Genomic DNA, 16,848 nt, shown 5'->3' on the forward strand with positions numbered 1-16,848 from the left:
TCAGAACTTTTATTGCCAATACCACCAGGACCACGGACATACCACGGAGAACTGCAGGAACCTATGGGACTATCTGGACCAGCTAGTTCGAGAAGGAAAACTGAAGCACCTTCTACATCATTCCAGTGGTCATCAAGGCCAGACCCCTCAGGAGCCTCAGAGAGATACTGCCCTAGGGCCACCCGTAGGGACGATCAATGTAATCTTGGCCGCCCCAAGAAGAACAGGCATGCGCCCTTCACGAGTATTATCTGTGGCTCAGCTGCTTGCTGAGGAGTCCCAGCCAGAGCAGACAAGGGCCAGAATGAATTTTCAACCGATTCTGATTTTTTCAGAAGAAGACAAGGTTGGAACCACCCAGCCCCATGACGATGCGCTGGTGATCACTCTCAGAATCGGGGACTACGATGTGAAAAGAGTGATGGTGGATGATGGTAGTGGGGCCGAGGTTATGTACCCCGACCTCTACAAGAGGCTAAGGTTAAAACTAGAAGATTTAATGCCCTATAGCTCTCCGTTGATGAGTTTCAACGGAAAGCTTGTTATTCCAAAGGGCATGATTAGGCTACCCATCCAGACCGGCACAGAGATAGTGGAGGTGAACTTTATCGTGGTGGACACCTACTCCCCATATACAGCCTTCGTTGGTAGGCCCTGGCTCCATACCTTGGGGGCTGTTGCCTCCTTCTTGCATCAGAAGATGAAATTCCAGTTAGGGGACCAGGTTCTTGAAATTCGTGATTGCCAATCCACGGCAAGGCAATGTATGGTGGCTGCCATTTCACATCGACTTGACGCAGAGTCCTCAGCCTCTGCTGAAAAGAACTTATAGCAATCAAAGGCCCATGTGTCGCTTCTGATACAGCTGCCGAGGAGGTAAAATGTGAAGATCTAGAGAAGGTGGTCATTGGTGGTAACCCAGAGAAGTTCTTTTAGGTCGGGGCTCAACTGCCTCTTCAGGAGAAGGAGGAGTTGATTAAGTTTCTGAAAAGAAATATTGACGTATTTGCATGGGATACCTGTGATGTTCCAGGGATTGATCCAGCCTTTATTTGTCACCATCTCAATGTCAACCCGTCCATCACTCCCAAGAAGCAGCCACCCCCGTGCCCATCAAGAGAGCACGTCGAAGCGATTAGGGATGAAGTGAAGAAGCTTAAGTGTGTGGGGGCTATCAAAGAAGTTTTTTACCCCGAGTGGTTGGCCAACACCATGGTAGTCAAGAAGAAAAGTGGAAAATGGTGGGTTTGTGTAGACTTCACGGACCTAAATAAGGCATGCCCAAAAGACTCGTTCCCTATGCCTTGGATAGACCAGCTGGTGGATGCAACTGCGGGCCATCCTCGGATGAGCTTCTTAGATGCCTTTCAAGGCTATCATCAAATACCACTAGCCTTGGAGGATCAGGAGAAGACAGCCTTCATGACACCTATTGGGAACTACCACTACAAGGTAATGTCGTTCGGTCTGAAGAACGCAGAGTCTACTTATCAAAGGATGATGATGAGGATGTTCGAGCCGAAGTTGGGCAAGAACATCGAAATCTATGTCGATGATATGGTGGTGAAGAGTAAAGTGGTGTCCGAGCATTTAGGAGACCTCGGCAGCACCTTTGATGTCTTAAGGAAGCACAAGTTGTGCCTAAATGCTTCCAAATGCTCATTTGGCGTGGGATCAGGCAAGTTTTTAGGCTACATGGTTACTCATAGGGGAACTGAGGTTAACTCTGACCAAATCGAGGCTATTAATAATTTAAGACCACTGTAAAACGCCAAGGAGGTCCAAAAGCTCACTGGAATGATCGTAGCCTTGAACTGATTCATTTCCAGGTCGGCAGATAGATGCAAACCATTCTATCTCTTAATCAACAAGTGGAAAGGATTTGAGTGGTTCGAGGACTGTATTGTGGCCTTCCAGCAACTCAAGGAGTACCTATCTCGACCACCTATCATGTCCAGTCCTGAGGCTGATGAGGTCCTATACGCATATATTACTGTGGCCCTTCATACTGTGAACTTGGTGCTAATACGGGATGACAATGGCCTTCAAAAGCCAGTCTATTACATGAGCAAGTCACTACATAAAGCTGAGGTCAAATACTTACCCTTGGAGAAAGCCATACTAGCTGTGGTCCATGCTACGCAAAAGCTTTCCCATTATTTCTAAGCCCACACAGTGGTTGTTCTAACCCAACTACCCTTGAAGTCTATACTTCGAACTGTTGATTACACTAGAAGGATTGCCATATGGAACACAATTCTGGGAGCATTTGACATCAAGTACATGCCTCGGACCTCTATAAAGGGTTAGGTCCTGGCTGACTTGGTGGCCAAATTTGCTGAACCACCTATAGAAATAGTGGCAGAGGAGTGAAACGTGGATGGAAAATCCATTGGGGTAATCTCTATACCAGGACCCCCATGTTGGAAGGTATACATCGATGGCACAGCAAATCAAAGGGGGTCCGGAGTGGGGCTAGTCCTAGTATCTCCTGAGAAGACTATCATAGAGAAATCCCTGAGACTTGGGTTCTCGGCCACAAATAATGAAGCCGAGTATAAGGCCTTGTTACAAGGAATGGCCATGGTGCAAAAAAATGGGAGGAAAAGCAGTAGAGATGTTCTCGGACTCGAGATTGGTAGTGGGCCAGGTAAAGGGAGAGTTGGAAGCCAGAGATGCGAGGATGCACGAGTACTTAGGCCAGGTCAAACGCTTGCAGTCAGACTTCAATCTTTTCAGCTTGTCACACGTCTTCAGAAGTGGAAACACCCATGCAGATTCATTGGCCACGCTTGCTACTTCCTCGACAGGGGGTCTGCCTCGGATTATTCTTGTCGAGCATCTGGAAAGGGCGAATGAGGTCACAAAAGGCATAGTTCAAGTCCATCAAGTTAGAGTGGGTTCTAGCTGGATGGACCCTATAGTGAGATTCCTCAAGGATGATATTCTGCCCGAGGAAAAGTCAGAGACTGAGAAAATACGAAGAAACACTCCTCGGTTCTGGTTGTCCAAGGACCACAAATTGTATAAGCGCTCCTATTCTGGGCCATATTTAATATGTATTCACCCTGAAGCATCAAAACTACTGCTCGAAGAACTGCATGAAGGGATCTGTGGGAGTCACACAGGAGGAAAATCTCTGTCGTACCGAGCCATTACCCAGGGATATTGGTGGCCGGGGATTTAGAAGGAAGCCCTAGAATATGTTAAGAAATGTGACCAGTGCCAAAGGTTTGCCCCAAATATTCATCAGCTAGGAGGGGTCCTCAACTCTTTGTCCAGTCCGTGGCCATTTGCCCAGTGGGGCCTGGATATTGTAGGCCCTTTCCCCAAGGCAGTAGGAAATAAGAGATACCTATTGGTCAGCACATATTATTTCACCAAATGGGTCGAAGCTGAGCCATTGGCCAACATCAGAGATGCGAACGCTAAGAAATTCATCTGGAGAAACATTGTTACACGATTCAGGGTCCCTCATACCCTCATTTCAGATAATGGACTCCAATTCGACAACAAAGCTTTCAGAAGATACTGTTGCAAATTGGGGATCACAAACAGGTACTCAACTTCAGCTTATCCTCAAGGAAATGGACAGGCCGAGGCTATCAACGAGGTCATAGTCAATAGGTTTAAGAAGAGACTGGACGACGCCAAGGAAAGATGGGTAGAAGAGATACCACACGTTTTATGGACTTACCAGACTACACCACGGCAGTCAATATGAGAGACACATTTTGCCATGACCTATGGGGCTAAGGCTGTTATCCCTCTAGAGGCAAACTTCCCAACACTGAGGACAAGCTCCTTCACTCCAAGCAGTAATGATGAACTACTAGGGAAGAGCCTAGATCTGATCGATGAATGAAGAGAAAAGGCAATGATCCAGTTGGCCTATTACCACAAGAAGCTCAAGCAGGGATACGATGCCAATGTGAAACTGAGACCACTAGCACCAGGGGACTTAGTGTTGAGGAAAGCTATAGTGTTTGGACATAAGAAGAATTTCTTGGATAAGTTTTAAATTTTGTACATAAATTTAAGAGGTAATTACAGTAAACTTACTTGTGGTTTATCTAGTTTTAACTAAGCCTACCCGTGGAGCACTGAAATGCAGTGAAATGAATAATTGAATATTCAAATACTTAAATGGAACCACAAGATATGGGATATTGTTTGCAAGGCAACATAGGGATAATTCAGTAGTAGGATATGTGGATTCCGACTATACAGGTTATATGGATGTCAGGAGGTCTACTACAAGATATGTGTTCAAATTGTCAGGAGGGCCTATTTGTTGGAGATCCACACTACAATTGTAATATGCTAGCCAAATTTTATGGTTAACCTTTGTGATTGTGTTTTTAATTATTATTTGAGCCACTTATCTATATATTATTAAAAACTAAAACGTAGCATTTATTGTTGCTACGCTCCAGTTAAGCCACATCAGTGCCATGTCAACATTTTTTTTCATTTTCATTTTTAGATTTACCGGTTAACATTTATTGAGCATCTCCTTAAATTTAGGAGTTACTCTATCTTTAACTCTATCATGTGTTTCTCCATTACTCTTTAACTCTATTATATAAAATTTTGACAGTCACCAATAGATTACAACCTCATTACATCCTTTATATGTTGTAACTTTTTCCATTTATTAGGTATGATATGACAAATAACACCATGTGGCAAATGATTATTGATTCCTATCAATTTTTTTAGCATGTTTCAACGATATGCACTATAAGTTCCACCATTATGATTAATATCCACTATAAACTTAAATACACCATCAATTTTTTTTTCCTTTCCTTTTCTTGCTTAGATCTTTTTTAAGTAACCCAAAATTCATGTTTTACCATAACTAAATCACCCCTAACAAAATCTATCGTTTCCTAAGGAAAAAAAAAAACACTCTTTCCTTTTTCTTTTTCTTTTTCTTTTTTTTTCTTTTTTTTGGTTTTTCCCCCTCCATCACTCCTAAAACACAAATCTAATTATATATTATGAAATTAGATTTAAAACAATTTATATTTTTTCCCCTTTCCATAAACCTAAAGATCTATGCTCTCTTTCCTCTTTTTTCATTTTCCTATTACCATAATATCTATAGATTCTATACACTCTTTACTCTTCTTTCATTTTCCTATTACCATAATGACCCTTAACGTTCCAATTAAGCATATCTCTACACCTCTCTTTCTCTCTCCTTCTTTAGCAGCACATAAACCGATATTACCTTTTATTTTTTGTTTCCATTTGAATGTTAAGTTGTCAATATTTTTCTTTTTCGTTTTCATTCAGCATTTATTTATACTTCCTATTGTGTTGTCGTGATAGACTCCATTTACCATTTTAAGTTTACTCTTTTTAACTGTTACATTTTATGGGTTTATCCAACCTTTCATATGTTGATATACGATTGTTACCAAAAAAATTAATAAATCTTCTACATCCTTTCCTCTTCTTTCAATAAAACAATTAGACCCTTTTGGATATACACCACTATAAGTTTCTTCAAAAAACTTCCTTTAAAAAACTTTTTTCCCTCTCCTCGTGTGTATGTATTAAAAATACTTAGTATTCTCAAAAAAAAAAAAAAAAACCAAAACAAAAACAAAACGAAACAATCAAAAACTTCAACTCTGTATATTTGTTATATTTGGATTGTCTCTTTCAATTTCTCTAATACATTTTTCTCCCAAAAAAAATCTCTCTAATACATGAAGTTTAGGGGTTGCAGCAAGGAAATTAACTACACCACAACAATAGTTCCTCTCTCTCTCTCTCTCTCTCTCTCTAACTTTATTCTTCATGTATTTGCATGTTCTCAATTCACATATTTCCTTTTTTGTATTTAGAATTTGTGGTTGAATGGTTATTTTGTGACCAAAGATTTATTTTTCCTAAAAGCTTGAAATGGTTGATATTATTTTTAAATCTCGGTGCTTGGATGAGTTTTCTTTAGATTAATGTTTTTATAACTTTGAGCATAAAATAGTTTTATAGGAATCAATTTGTTTGTACAATTTTACTTGTATCTTTAGTATAAAACTTATATTTGGTTGGTATTCTTCTTTGTACGGCATGTAGTACTATTTCAGGTCTTTGTTCCTATGATGCTGCATTAATCAAAACATGTGAAATTTGATGAGAAGCAACGTCTTATAAATACCCCTACTTCCGATGCACATATAACACATGCAAACATACTTTCATTTTGAGTTATATATCAATTTGACCATGCATTAATCTATATATACTATAAAACCGAAGCCTCTGACTTATTTTGAAACTCTCACATTTTTCCACATCAACACTAAAAAAAAAAAAAAAAAATCTATTTATTCATTGTTCGATTTTTTTTCATAGTCAATAGCTTTCCTGTGCATCGCACAGGTAAGCAGCTAGTTTTTTATAATTGATAAAAGTTATTTATATAACATGTTGTTTTATAATAGCATTGAATAAATTATAGGTATTTTTGAAATATATTAAAGGATCTATCAGTAAAATTTGTAAAGATTAGAGCAATGATTATGTTTTAAGGATTGTATACATATTACTAATTAAATGACCAGATATATTAATCATTATATGAAGATATAAATAAGACTTGAATATTACAAAGCCCTACGGTTAAGGTGTAATTTTCAAAGATTTGTTAAATTGTAATTTTAGCAATATGAAATGGTAGATTGGTAACTATGTACTACCTACTCGGCTATTGTATTAGCTATAAAACTACACGTACCAACTTCCCTTTTCTACATGGATGGCACCTCACAGGCTCACCCCTCACCCAAATCATATTCTATCTTCCTGAATATTCCCACCCCAAGTTCATTCTCATGTTTTGATTCCCTCTCTGTCACCTCCCTCCCCCGAAGCCTTTACATCTCTCACTCCTCGAGCTTTCTCCTCTTTCCCCTCTAGCTCAAAAACCACCACAGCGCAAAATATTTTACGACCTGACTCATGGTTTGAGTCCTTGAAGGCTTGAAGCTACCATTTTCAATGAACACCAGAATTTTCAAAGGAAAATCTCTCTAGTTGAGGCAACAACCCCTCCCCTCTCTCACCCGAATAGAGGTGACAAATGAGTAAGTTTTGATAGGTTTAGGGTGGGCATAATTCAGTTGGGTACATAAAACTCATTTACCCATTTATTTCCCATTTAACTAATTACTCCAAACCCAAACCCAACCCCAACCCATAGGCAAACCCCAACTTACCCAACCATGTAAAGTTTAGGCTGGCTACCTGCATGGAAATAGAGCAAGTCTTTGCTCTTATTGACCCTTATTTAGGGAATGTTTACTTATATTAGTTGTACCATATTATTACGTCAATAAAATAAGGCAAACTATTTGTATTGTTATTTTAAGTAAGAGGCCCATTAGAGCTAAGCCATTCGGGCATTGACAAAACGTCATTGTCGGTGTAATATACAAAGATTTCATTTTATTTAACAAGCTGTAAAACCTAATGGACTCTTAAACGCTTTCATTAAGCTTGAATGTGATAACCTATCGAGGTTTTGAATCCAAGAAAGTAATTTCCAATACATGCATTAAATTTTTATTTTTTAGCCCTTTCAAGAAAGTAATGGGCTTGAACTTTATTAATTTTATTTTCAAGAATGATGCACTTTTTCAAATCGGCCCAACAAATACTCACTATTTTCTTTAATATATAGACAATTTAAAACACCCAAAAAAAAAAAAAAAAACCTTTGTGAAGCCTCATCGCAAAGTGCTTCTGATGAAAATTACAAAAAAAGGATACCAAGCAGTTGATATTGATGACAAAAGAACTCTCAAAAGTGAGTTGTGCTTACATTATCAAATGTTTTGCAGTAGATTTTTTTTTTTTTTGAAATGAAGTTATGGTTGCATATGCATTGAAAATCAATCACTAATCAAAAAATTAAAAAAGAAGGAAAATTAAAAAATCCAAACTTAATATAAGTGGATTATAACAAAGAAAACTTAATAGTTTCTTATACCAAACTCTGTCCAATTGCATAACAGTGTAACTTGAAAACTACGTAGCACTCAAAAAATAACTATCTCGGCATAAGGTGGATATCTCGGCATACAGTATCAATATCAATGGCCTCAAACAGTACCATGACTCTAAAAGAGGCAGAACCCAATCAAAAATCAGCAGATTCAAAAAGACCGTGACTGTATTAAGAGGTACAATTTACTTTTTAGCACTGATAACAATTGAAGGCTGTGAAGACAGTAAACAGTAACATTCAGTTGGGTATCTCACTTTTTAACATTATCTCTAAGGATTTGGTGCAACTACCATAGTTGTCATCGTGTGGGACTATGGATATTTGTCTCCTTTTGTCATCACCAAATGAAGGTGATTGCTGTGTTATCTTCATTAACAGCTCGTCAAATACATTCTACTATTGGAAACCTGGAGAAGGGAAATTTCATGAACAATGGTTTTGTGTTGAAGATTGTACCATAGTTGCTGCTACTGTATTAAGAGGTACAATTTACTTTTTAGCACTGATAACAATTGAAGACCATGAAGACCGTAAACAGTATGCATTGTCATTGTTTACAGCTGTCTTTGTTGATTCATTGTTGCGCTTTGAGAAATTTACAAATGAATCAACAAAGACAGCTATAAACAATGACAATGCATACTGTTTACGGTCTTCAATTGTTATCAGTGCTAAAAAGTAAATTGTACCTCTTAATACAGTAGCAGCAACTATGGTACAATCTTCAACACGAAACCATTGTTCATGAAATTTCCCTTCTCTAGGTTTCCAATAGTAGAATGTATTTGACGAGCTGTTAATGAAGATAACACAACAATCACCTTCATCTGGTGATGACAAAAGGAGACAAATATCCATAGTCCCACACGATGACAACTGTGGTAGTTGCACCAAAACCTTAGAGATAATGTTAAAAAGTGAGACCTCTATCAAAACAACAGTCTTCAACACCAGCCACGAGTTTCTGCTACTGCATATTACCTTACCATGCATCTCCGAAATACTGTTTTTGTAGAATCAATTCGTTGATATGTCCACAAAAGTTTGACTCTCTTGATCATCACCTTCACAGACTACCAACCAGGGGTATTGTTGGGGGTAGATGATAAAAGGAGGATAGGAGAGCTCAACTTGCATATGCTGTTCCATTTTATCAGCTAGCATTGTCTTTCTTTTGCTTGAATATTCTGTTTCATCAGCTTCCATTGTCTTTCTTTTTCTGGAATCAACGGCTAGACCAAAAAAAAAATAAGAATTTAAATGAGCAATTATAAATTAGTTATTTTGTGAATGAAAAACATAAAAAAACAAACAAACACAGGGACAATTAAGAGCCACTCGCACAAGGTCAAAACAAGAGATTAAAAACCAATCTTACACCAGGACTGTTCATCTCACACAACAAAACACCCCAATTTCTATGACAACCATGCAACATCACAATTATTATTTTCATATTAAGATTCAGATTAATTTTACATACCAATCTTGGCTCCAAGGCCCTGCATCCCAAAAACCGTAACTTGAGAAGTAAAGAGCAGCGGCAGTGTCTCATTGATATCAGATGAAATGTTATCATTGTTCCTCTCTGTGGTTCCCGCAATAAAGCAACGCCTCTTTGTGGCTCCTTCTTCGCCACCTTGCATCCCAGAAACCGTAACTTGAGAAGTGAAGAGCAGCGGCAGTGTCTCATTGATATCATATGAAATGTTGTCATTGTTCCTCTCTATGGTTCCTGCAATAGAGCAATGCCTCTTTGTGACTCCTTCTTCACTGCCTTGTTTCGTTTCACTGCTTTTGCACACAAATACGTTTTCATTAACAATAGAATAAACTTTCTATCATTTGAAATGTGACTCATTTATTTGGCATTTGGCTTTTAAGGAAACAGGAATACGTTTTCATTAAACAATAGAATAAACTTTCTATCATTTGAAATGTGACTCATTTATTTGGCATTTGGCTTTTAAGGAAACAGGTGAGGGTGTGAGTATTCGTGGACATGTGAGCATGTGAAGATGTGAGAATGCATGGCATGTAAAAGAAGCATGTGTATGTGAGATACTAGCATGCGAGGAAGTGCAATTAGGCATGCATAGAGAAATTATACTAAATGCAAGAAATTGACCTCACTCCATTAGCAATTCATCACTTAGAACTTCCTATAATCATCATGCAAAATAAACACTAATGGAAAGATTAGTGTTTAGGCGATGGGGGGATTTGTTGGCTTATTTGTGGGTCATGGATAAACATGTGAATTCCAAAGAGAATATCATGCAAATATAACCAACCAACATGTGAATTTATTGACAAAGAAGACACGTCATGTATTTAAAGAAATTGAAAAGAGACTTTGGTTACCTTAAGGACAAAAAAAAAAGCAATTTATGAAAGTTTGGGGGTCAAAGTGTAGTTTTGTGAAAGTAGATAAAGGACACGAGGAAACAACCACAAAACCATGGCTCAACCTCAAAAGCAAAGCAACGCCAAGATTGGTATTGAACAATAATCGATATTAGATATGCAGATAAGGAGTTAACACTATCATAACTTGCATCCCATGCCAAGTAAACTGAATTTCTAATAAAAGCAGGGTTTTATCCTAAGACTGTAACACCATTCATTTGAGTATGTCAAGATGCCTACCTAAAGCAAATCGTAACAGGTGGGTAATCAATAAAACAGAATTTACTGCTTATATCAACATCATGGTTCTCACAATTCACTTTTACTTCAAGGTGATGCTGATATAGAGGTAGATCTACCTCGGCCACTTCCTTAGCCAGATCCACCAACTTCCTATCCATGAGCTCAAGATTCTTCTTTTTGTTGAATTTGTTATAAAGTGGGACACTCCTGTGAGAAATCTCGAAAATGCTCAACCCTTTGTCTTTCAGCCATTGAAGAAACTCTCTCAAAGTTGGACTGCCCCTGAAAATCCATCTGTCCCACACAGTCCAGCTCAAGTTTTTGTACTTGATCACCTTAGGAGGAGCAGGCTCGACTATTGAGAGACGAGGGAGTTCTAGATTAGCAAAGGTGTTTCGGTAGTCCTCTAATTTGTGTTCTCCATCTATAACCTTGTACAGCTCCAAGCAGACAAGACCTGTCTCCATGGCACTGGAGGTTGCAATTTCTGGAATGATCCACCACTTGGCCTTAAGCGTGTTAACTTCAGGGATGCCATAGTTCGTTGCTCTCATGTTTGCAAGTCCAGCTATTAGGTCCATATGATAGTTTGCGTCATCATCCTGGGCATCAAGAAAATATGTTGACAACAACCAAGTCTTAGTCCAAAAAGTTTGAAACCGGATATGGATTCTTAACAAACTTGTCACAGTCAGCCATCTAGAAACTATGTTAAGTGCACTAAAAACTTCTCCCTCCCCTTGGGCCAATACTTACAACGAAAAAAAAATAAAAACCAACCACCTAGATGCATGATTCTAACATAGAATCTAAATTAACACCAATTAACAGAATTCTGTATTTGAAAACAGGAAGGAGATCATCAGTATGAAGTGAATACTATAAGAATAACAATGGTGTCTTATCATTTCAGTACCAAGAATAATGCAGGATGAACAAGCCTAAATATGGCAACTGATTTATCAACTTGGAGACCTTCAGAAATGGTTTTTCAAAAAGGTCCGAAGCACCATGCCAAACACATGACCTTGACCTGGCGTAAGATTTGGAAGGTAAAAGCTACCTCCTCTCATCCTTAGCCAAACACATGACCCAACATGACCCAACCCACCATCAAAATGAACCTCCTGAAGAAGGGCGTAAAGGGCATAACTTTAAAAATCAATTATGTACAGCTATGAACTACACACATGACAATATATAGAAGAACTGTAGCACGACTCTATATATACAAGAACTTTAATACATGATTGTAAAAGTCCAAAAAAATTCACTACAAATGTGCACATTCTAAACACTTCCAGGAGGGAAGGGGGAAAGAGTAGGGATGGGAGAAAACAAGAGAAGAAAGGAAACTAACCTTCTCAAACTGAATTGGATTCAACTTGAAACCTGGCGGCAATTGAATCCGGCATTTGTTTGACTTCATGATCAACTCCCTGATAGCTACAGCATCATCTTTAAAAATGCCTTCCACATCAGGCTGGAACTCAGGGACTATCACACTGTTAACAACATCAGCCATCTCTGTAGGAGACTTAATCCAATCAGGAATTGGGATGCCAAATGTCTCTGCCCGTAGAACAGATGCTGCCATAACAAAATTAAAGTGACTGGGATCATCAACTGAGAACTGCAGTGGGCTAGGGAAATGCTTGGGAGCAGTCCAGAATGACTCTTCATCAGATCCTGGGGCATCCTCAGGATAGTCGTCTGTTAACTGCTTCACACGGTTAGCAAAGTAGTCTTCGAACCTGGTTCCAAGAATACATGCCATTAGACACTGAGTTAAAAATGTGATCATATAATGTTAATTAAATAAATGCATTTAATAAATAGAATAAGTACTTCAGACAAGCCCATTCTATGCAATCTTGGAACACTTCACATTTCTCCTTGTCAAGAAATTCAATAGCACGCTCCAAGAAGTCCCTGGCCTGAGCAACTAAAGTCTTCATTGGGAATATGTCTTCCTCTCTCTCTCTCTGCCTCCCGTTGTTGGTTAAATCTAAGCTTCTCTCTAAGGCAGGCATTCTTCATTGCGAATATGTAATCACTTGGGTACGTTAGATAAGTATTCACTTCAGCCGATGTCTTCTCAAACAGATCCTCAAACTCATATCGAGCCCATGCCAAGCAGTGGTCAATATTGTGAGGAAATGAGTCAACTGTGTCCCATGAAAATTGCTTTTCAATTGCATCTCGAGAGGCATCATAATTTTTAGTTAGGTGAGGAATGACCATCTGGGTGTTACACCTGGTACCTAGGGTCCCTGATTCCAATAATGGCTTTTGGAAATATAAGCACTTCCAACCAACATACAGCCTATCATTCACATTGTCCACAGCATTGATTACAACATCCAGGTCCTCCCAGAATGTGTAATGACAAGTATCCTCTGTCCGACTGGTTGTACGGATCTGCAGTGCTTCAATGTTGAGGTTGAGACTAGGGTTTATCAAACAAGCAGCTGAAGCAGCGACTGATGACTTGCCTAGCGCAATGTTCTGGTCCTGGAAGAGAAATTGATTGCTGGGGTCACATTCCCAACATCACCATCTGTAACTATTAACTTCCCTTGTTTACCACAAGAAGCCCCCATCACAGCTAAATTCTTCAAGAATTCACACCCCAGTGCACCAGATCCTACAATAAACACTTTGGCATCCTCCAGATTCTTCTGAATCTTGGATCCAAACACAGAAATTTGTGCATCATAACGACTGTTCAAGGGCTTCAGATCACTAGGATGCAAGGGTTGCGTGGGAAGGGACTCAATTGAGTCAAAGTACAAAAACTGTGCAGAAAAAAAAAATTAAATAACATTTGAGTTAAAAATATAAAATGTCAAAACTTCTATGACATAGGATAAAGTTTTATAATTATTATGTGAGTTGATGGTAAACACAAGACAGCAGGGGAAAAAAAGGTTCACTCAATCAGTAAAGCAGCCCCAATCCATAGTCTGGACAAAGCAAAGCTTTAAGTAGACCCAACTATCAATCTATCAAGCTTCAAGATCCACTCAAAACCAATCCCCAAATTATGTGACTAACCTGGAAATGAAGATGACATTTCCCAGAGCAAGCCTTCACAACTTCCTGTCCAACAATACCAACAAACATTGCAGCCATGGGATTCAGCACAGCCCTAGCACCAGATGCAAAATGACGAAGAAGGTTTTGGTCAATCGCCTCAAGCTTCCCATCTGATAAGGTCTTGTTGATTTCAATGACCCAAGAAATGAATTTCTGAGCGTCATTCTCTGATCCAGCAACTGGAAATCGTCCAAACTCTATTATGAATTTATCTAGCGCTTGAAATGCCAGGTGTAGGAGGGGTTGACAATCAAACCTGGAGAAGTCACGTAGAAATAAATCACCAGGGTCCCTTATCGCTTCTCGCAATGGCTTAAAATTTACATTAGGTTGCCTCACCTGTGTGACAATACCTGTATGTGGATCCTCATCATGAAATACTGGAAACTCAGGGCTAGAGTCACAGAACACGCTACCTAAAAGGCCTCGTACTTCAGATTTTATAAAGATGATTGGAGGTTGATGACTACGGCAGTAATCATTATATTCAAATGCTTTCTCCAAGCAAATATTAGTAAAAACTACCACCTGTAAAAATTCAAATGCCAAAGACATGCATAGAATTAGAAGCAGAATCAGAATCGAAGCACATGCATCTTTTCCGAGATTCAAATTACATTTTGCAGAAATCATGTTCCTAAAAAGAATATACAGCTACGATGTCCATCTAGCAGTTAAAGAACAAACATAAATTCATTTCACAAACTCATAAGCAAACACACTAACACAACTATACAAGTTGCATTAACCTGATAAAATAACAATTTCAGATGTCACGGATAACATGCAGAATTATGCAAACTAGAAACATTTATCAGGCTGATAGAAATATCTAAAAAGAGGTGAAACACTACTTCATACATCCACATATCCCCCTCTTTAGCTGTGATACATCATTTTCCAACTTAACAACTCCAAGAAGCATTGAAGTTCCTTGGACAAGGATCAAGGAAATAGTTGACCAGTTCTACCATCAGAACATTTGTTGGGCCATTGGTTCATATATTCTAAACAATTAATCTATGACACAGTTATTTATTGGATTTTAAATACTATCCACTTGCAGGTTAGTTGTAGCAATTTCATGCATACGATAATTGTGTAATTGGTTCAAACTCTCCAACCCTTGCTGTTTTCATCTCAGAACTTGAAACAGACATTATTTTTCTCAACAAGGCTTGGTCAGGTTTAATAGTACCTATTAACTTATTTTCAAGACGCTTTATTTTTTCAAAATATGATAAAATTTCAACCCATGCTGTCTGCTCTATGATAATTGCTGCTCTTTATCATTAGGCCAATACACCAATTGATTTTTGATGTAGGCGGTGTTTAAAGCTCACATCTCTTGCTTGCTCAACGACAAGATACTTCATCAATGAAGTTAACTAAAACCCACCAAGACGCTTTATGTTGACTTATATTACAAATAATGTATATTGACAAACAAAAATACAAAGAATGAAAGATGGATGTTTTTTTATAAATTTTTTTTAAAATGCTTAGTTCCTCCAATGTTAGCTGAACTCCCATTCTAGCATCCATCAATCTACATGCACATATTATTCTGCATCCATCTAGGAGAGGTAGTCCAAATGTCTTACCACCAAGTTGCATTTTCCATGATGCAAGTGTATTATGTGGTAAGATATCTCTTGGCATAATTATTGATTAACCAATACTATGATGTCAAAAATAGTTTTTTTTTTTTTTCTTCTTAATCTTACCTTAATTTCTACCACTGCATCAACACGTACAACCAAACAAATTTTTTTAAGGTTCCAGACATAAAGTACTACCAATGAAAGTCAAGCATCCCATTCATATGCAATTTCCTTAACCAACAATGATTAAATAACTCGACAACATTACCTGAAAATCCGAAAGTTTTTCCTTAGACAATTCAGTTGTCAAAGTTGAAATTACCACAGAGTTATTTAACCCTTCCAATTTCTGCACAGAAGCATTGACACGATTCTTACCCACATCATCCTCGGAAAAAATGAAATTTCCAGATAAATCCCACAACTCCACAACACCTTCATCATGAAACATGACAGACTTCACACCAGCAAGAACAAGGTTCTTAGCTGCAAACAACATAAACCCCAAAATTTTATCATGCAAATTAATGCAATATCACATCTATTAATGCCTTATGCCATTGCATGCCGTTGACATATGATTTATGTTATCGTAACATAGACTAATAGTAGCATTAATAAAAAGCACCAGCAGCCATGAAATCACATACCGATCTCGGCACCGAGGCCCTTCATCCCAGAAATTAGAACTTGCGAGGTGAAAATGGGAGGAGCCATAGAATACTCTCTGTCAGTTACAAATGAATCCATGGCAAGAAATTATGAGTGTTATACAATCTTTTAACATTATCTCAATCTTTTACTAACATGAACATGAACTTGAAAATAAAATATAATGATATGATATTCCTTCAATACCAAACTAAAAAGTGTTCACTGAGAAATTTAAACAAACACATAGAGCACGTCTTAGGAACAAAAAAAAAAAAAAAAATCTAAAATTTCAGCATATGTTAATTATTAGGTCATTAAATCAAGTAAAAATTGATAAAAATTACCTGAAATCGTGAGCGTGAGACGGCACTGCGACAGAGAAGAGAGCTACGAATCGGTGTTGTTGCAATGGAGTGCGTGAGAGACGAGTGAGAGTGTCGTTTTATGTGATGGAGTGAGTGAGTGAGAGACGGAGGGAGATAGGCAGAGGGAAGAAGAGGAAGAGTGTTGTAGAAGTGAGAAAATGTTGAGATTTAAGCCCCGTTTGTTAGACATCTTATCTGCATGTTTTCTGTTATTAAACAAACTTACTTACATTTTTACCTACTTTTTCAATCACACATATTTTTAAAAAATACAAATAACTTTCAAAAATTCAAAAGTTTCTACTCTACCAAACAAACCCAGTTTTTGAAAAAATATTCAAAATTTTTTTTTTCACTCAATGATTGAGATTTAAAGATACCTTCTGCAACTTTAAATTTCAGCCATCAAATAACACCTGATCTCAGTGCATGGTAACCCTTCAGGCGT

At 38.1% G+C, this 16,848-nt stretch overlaps 1 protein-coding gene across 1 annotated transcript; it reads right to left on the reverse strand.

Moving 5' to 3' along the window:
* Nucleotides 1–7,946: 7,946 nt before the first annotated feature.
* Nucleotides 7,947–16,315, reverse strand: LOC112038258 (ubiquitin-activating enzyme E1 1-like). Its single transcript, XM_065774614.1, is given in 10 exon segments — nt 7,947–9,258; nt 9,510–9,820; nt 10,676–11,280; nt 12,039–12,432; nt 12,527–12,630; nt 12,710–13,227; nt 13,230–13,476; nt 13,736–14,305; nt 15,650–15,867; nt 16,032–16,315. Coding segments are annotated over 10 exon segments (3,282 nt in total). The 5' UTR covers nt 16,132–16,315; the 3' UTR covers nt 7,947–9,043.
* Between the last annotated feature and the right edge of the window lie 533 nt (nt 16,316–16,848).

This window comes from Quercus suber, unplaced genomic scaffold (assembly GCF_002906115.3).
Source record: "Quercus suber isolate HL8 unplaced genomic scaffold, Cork oak 2.0 scaffold_95, whole genome shotgun sequence".
Taxonomy (NCBI): Eukaryota; Viridiplantae; Streptophyta; class Magnoliopsida; order Fagales; family Fagaceae; genus Quercus; species Quercus suber.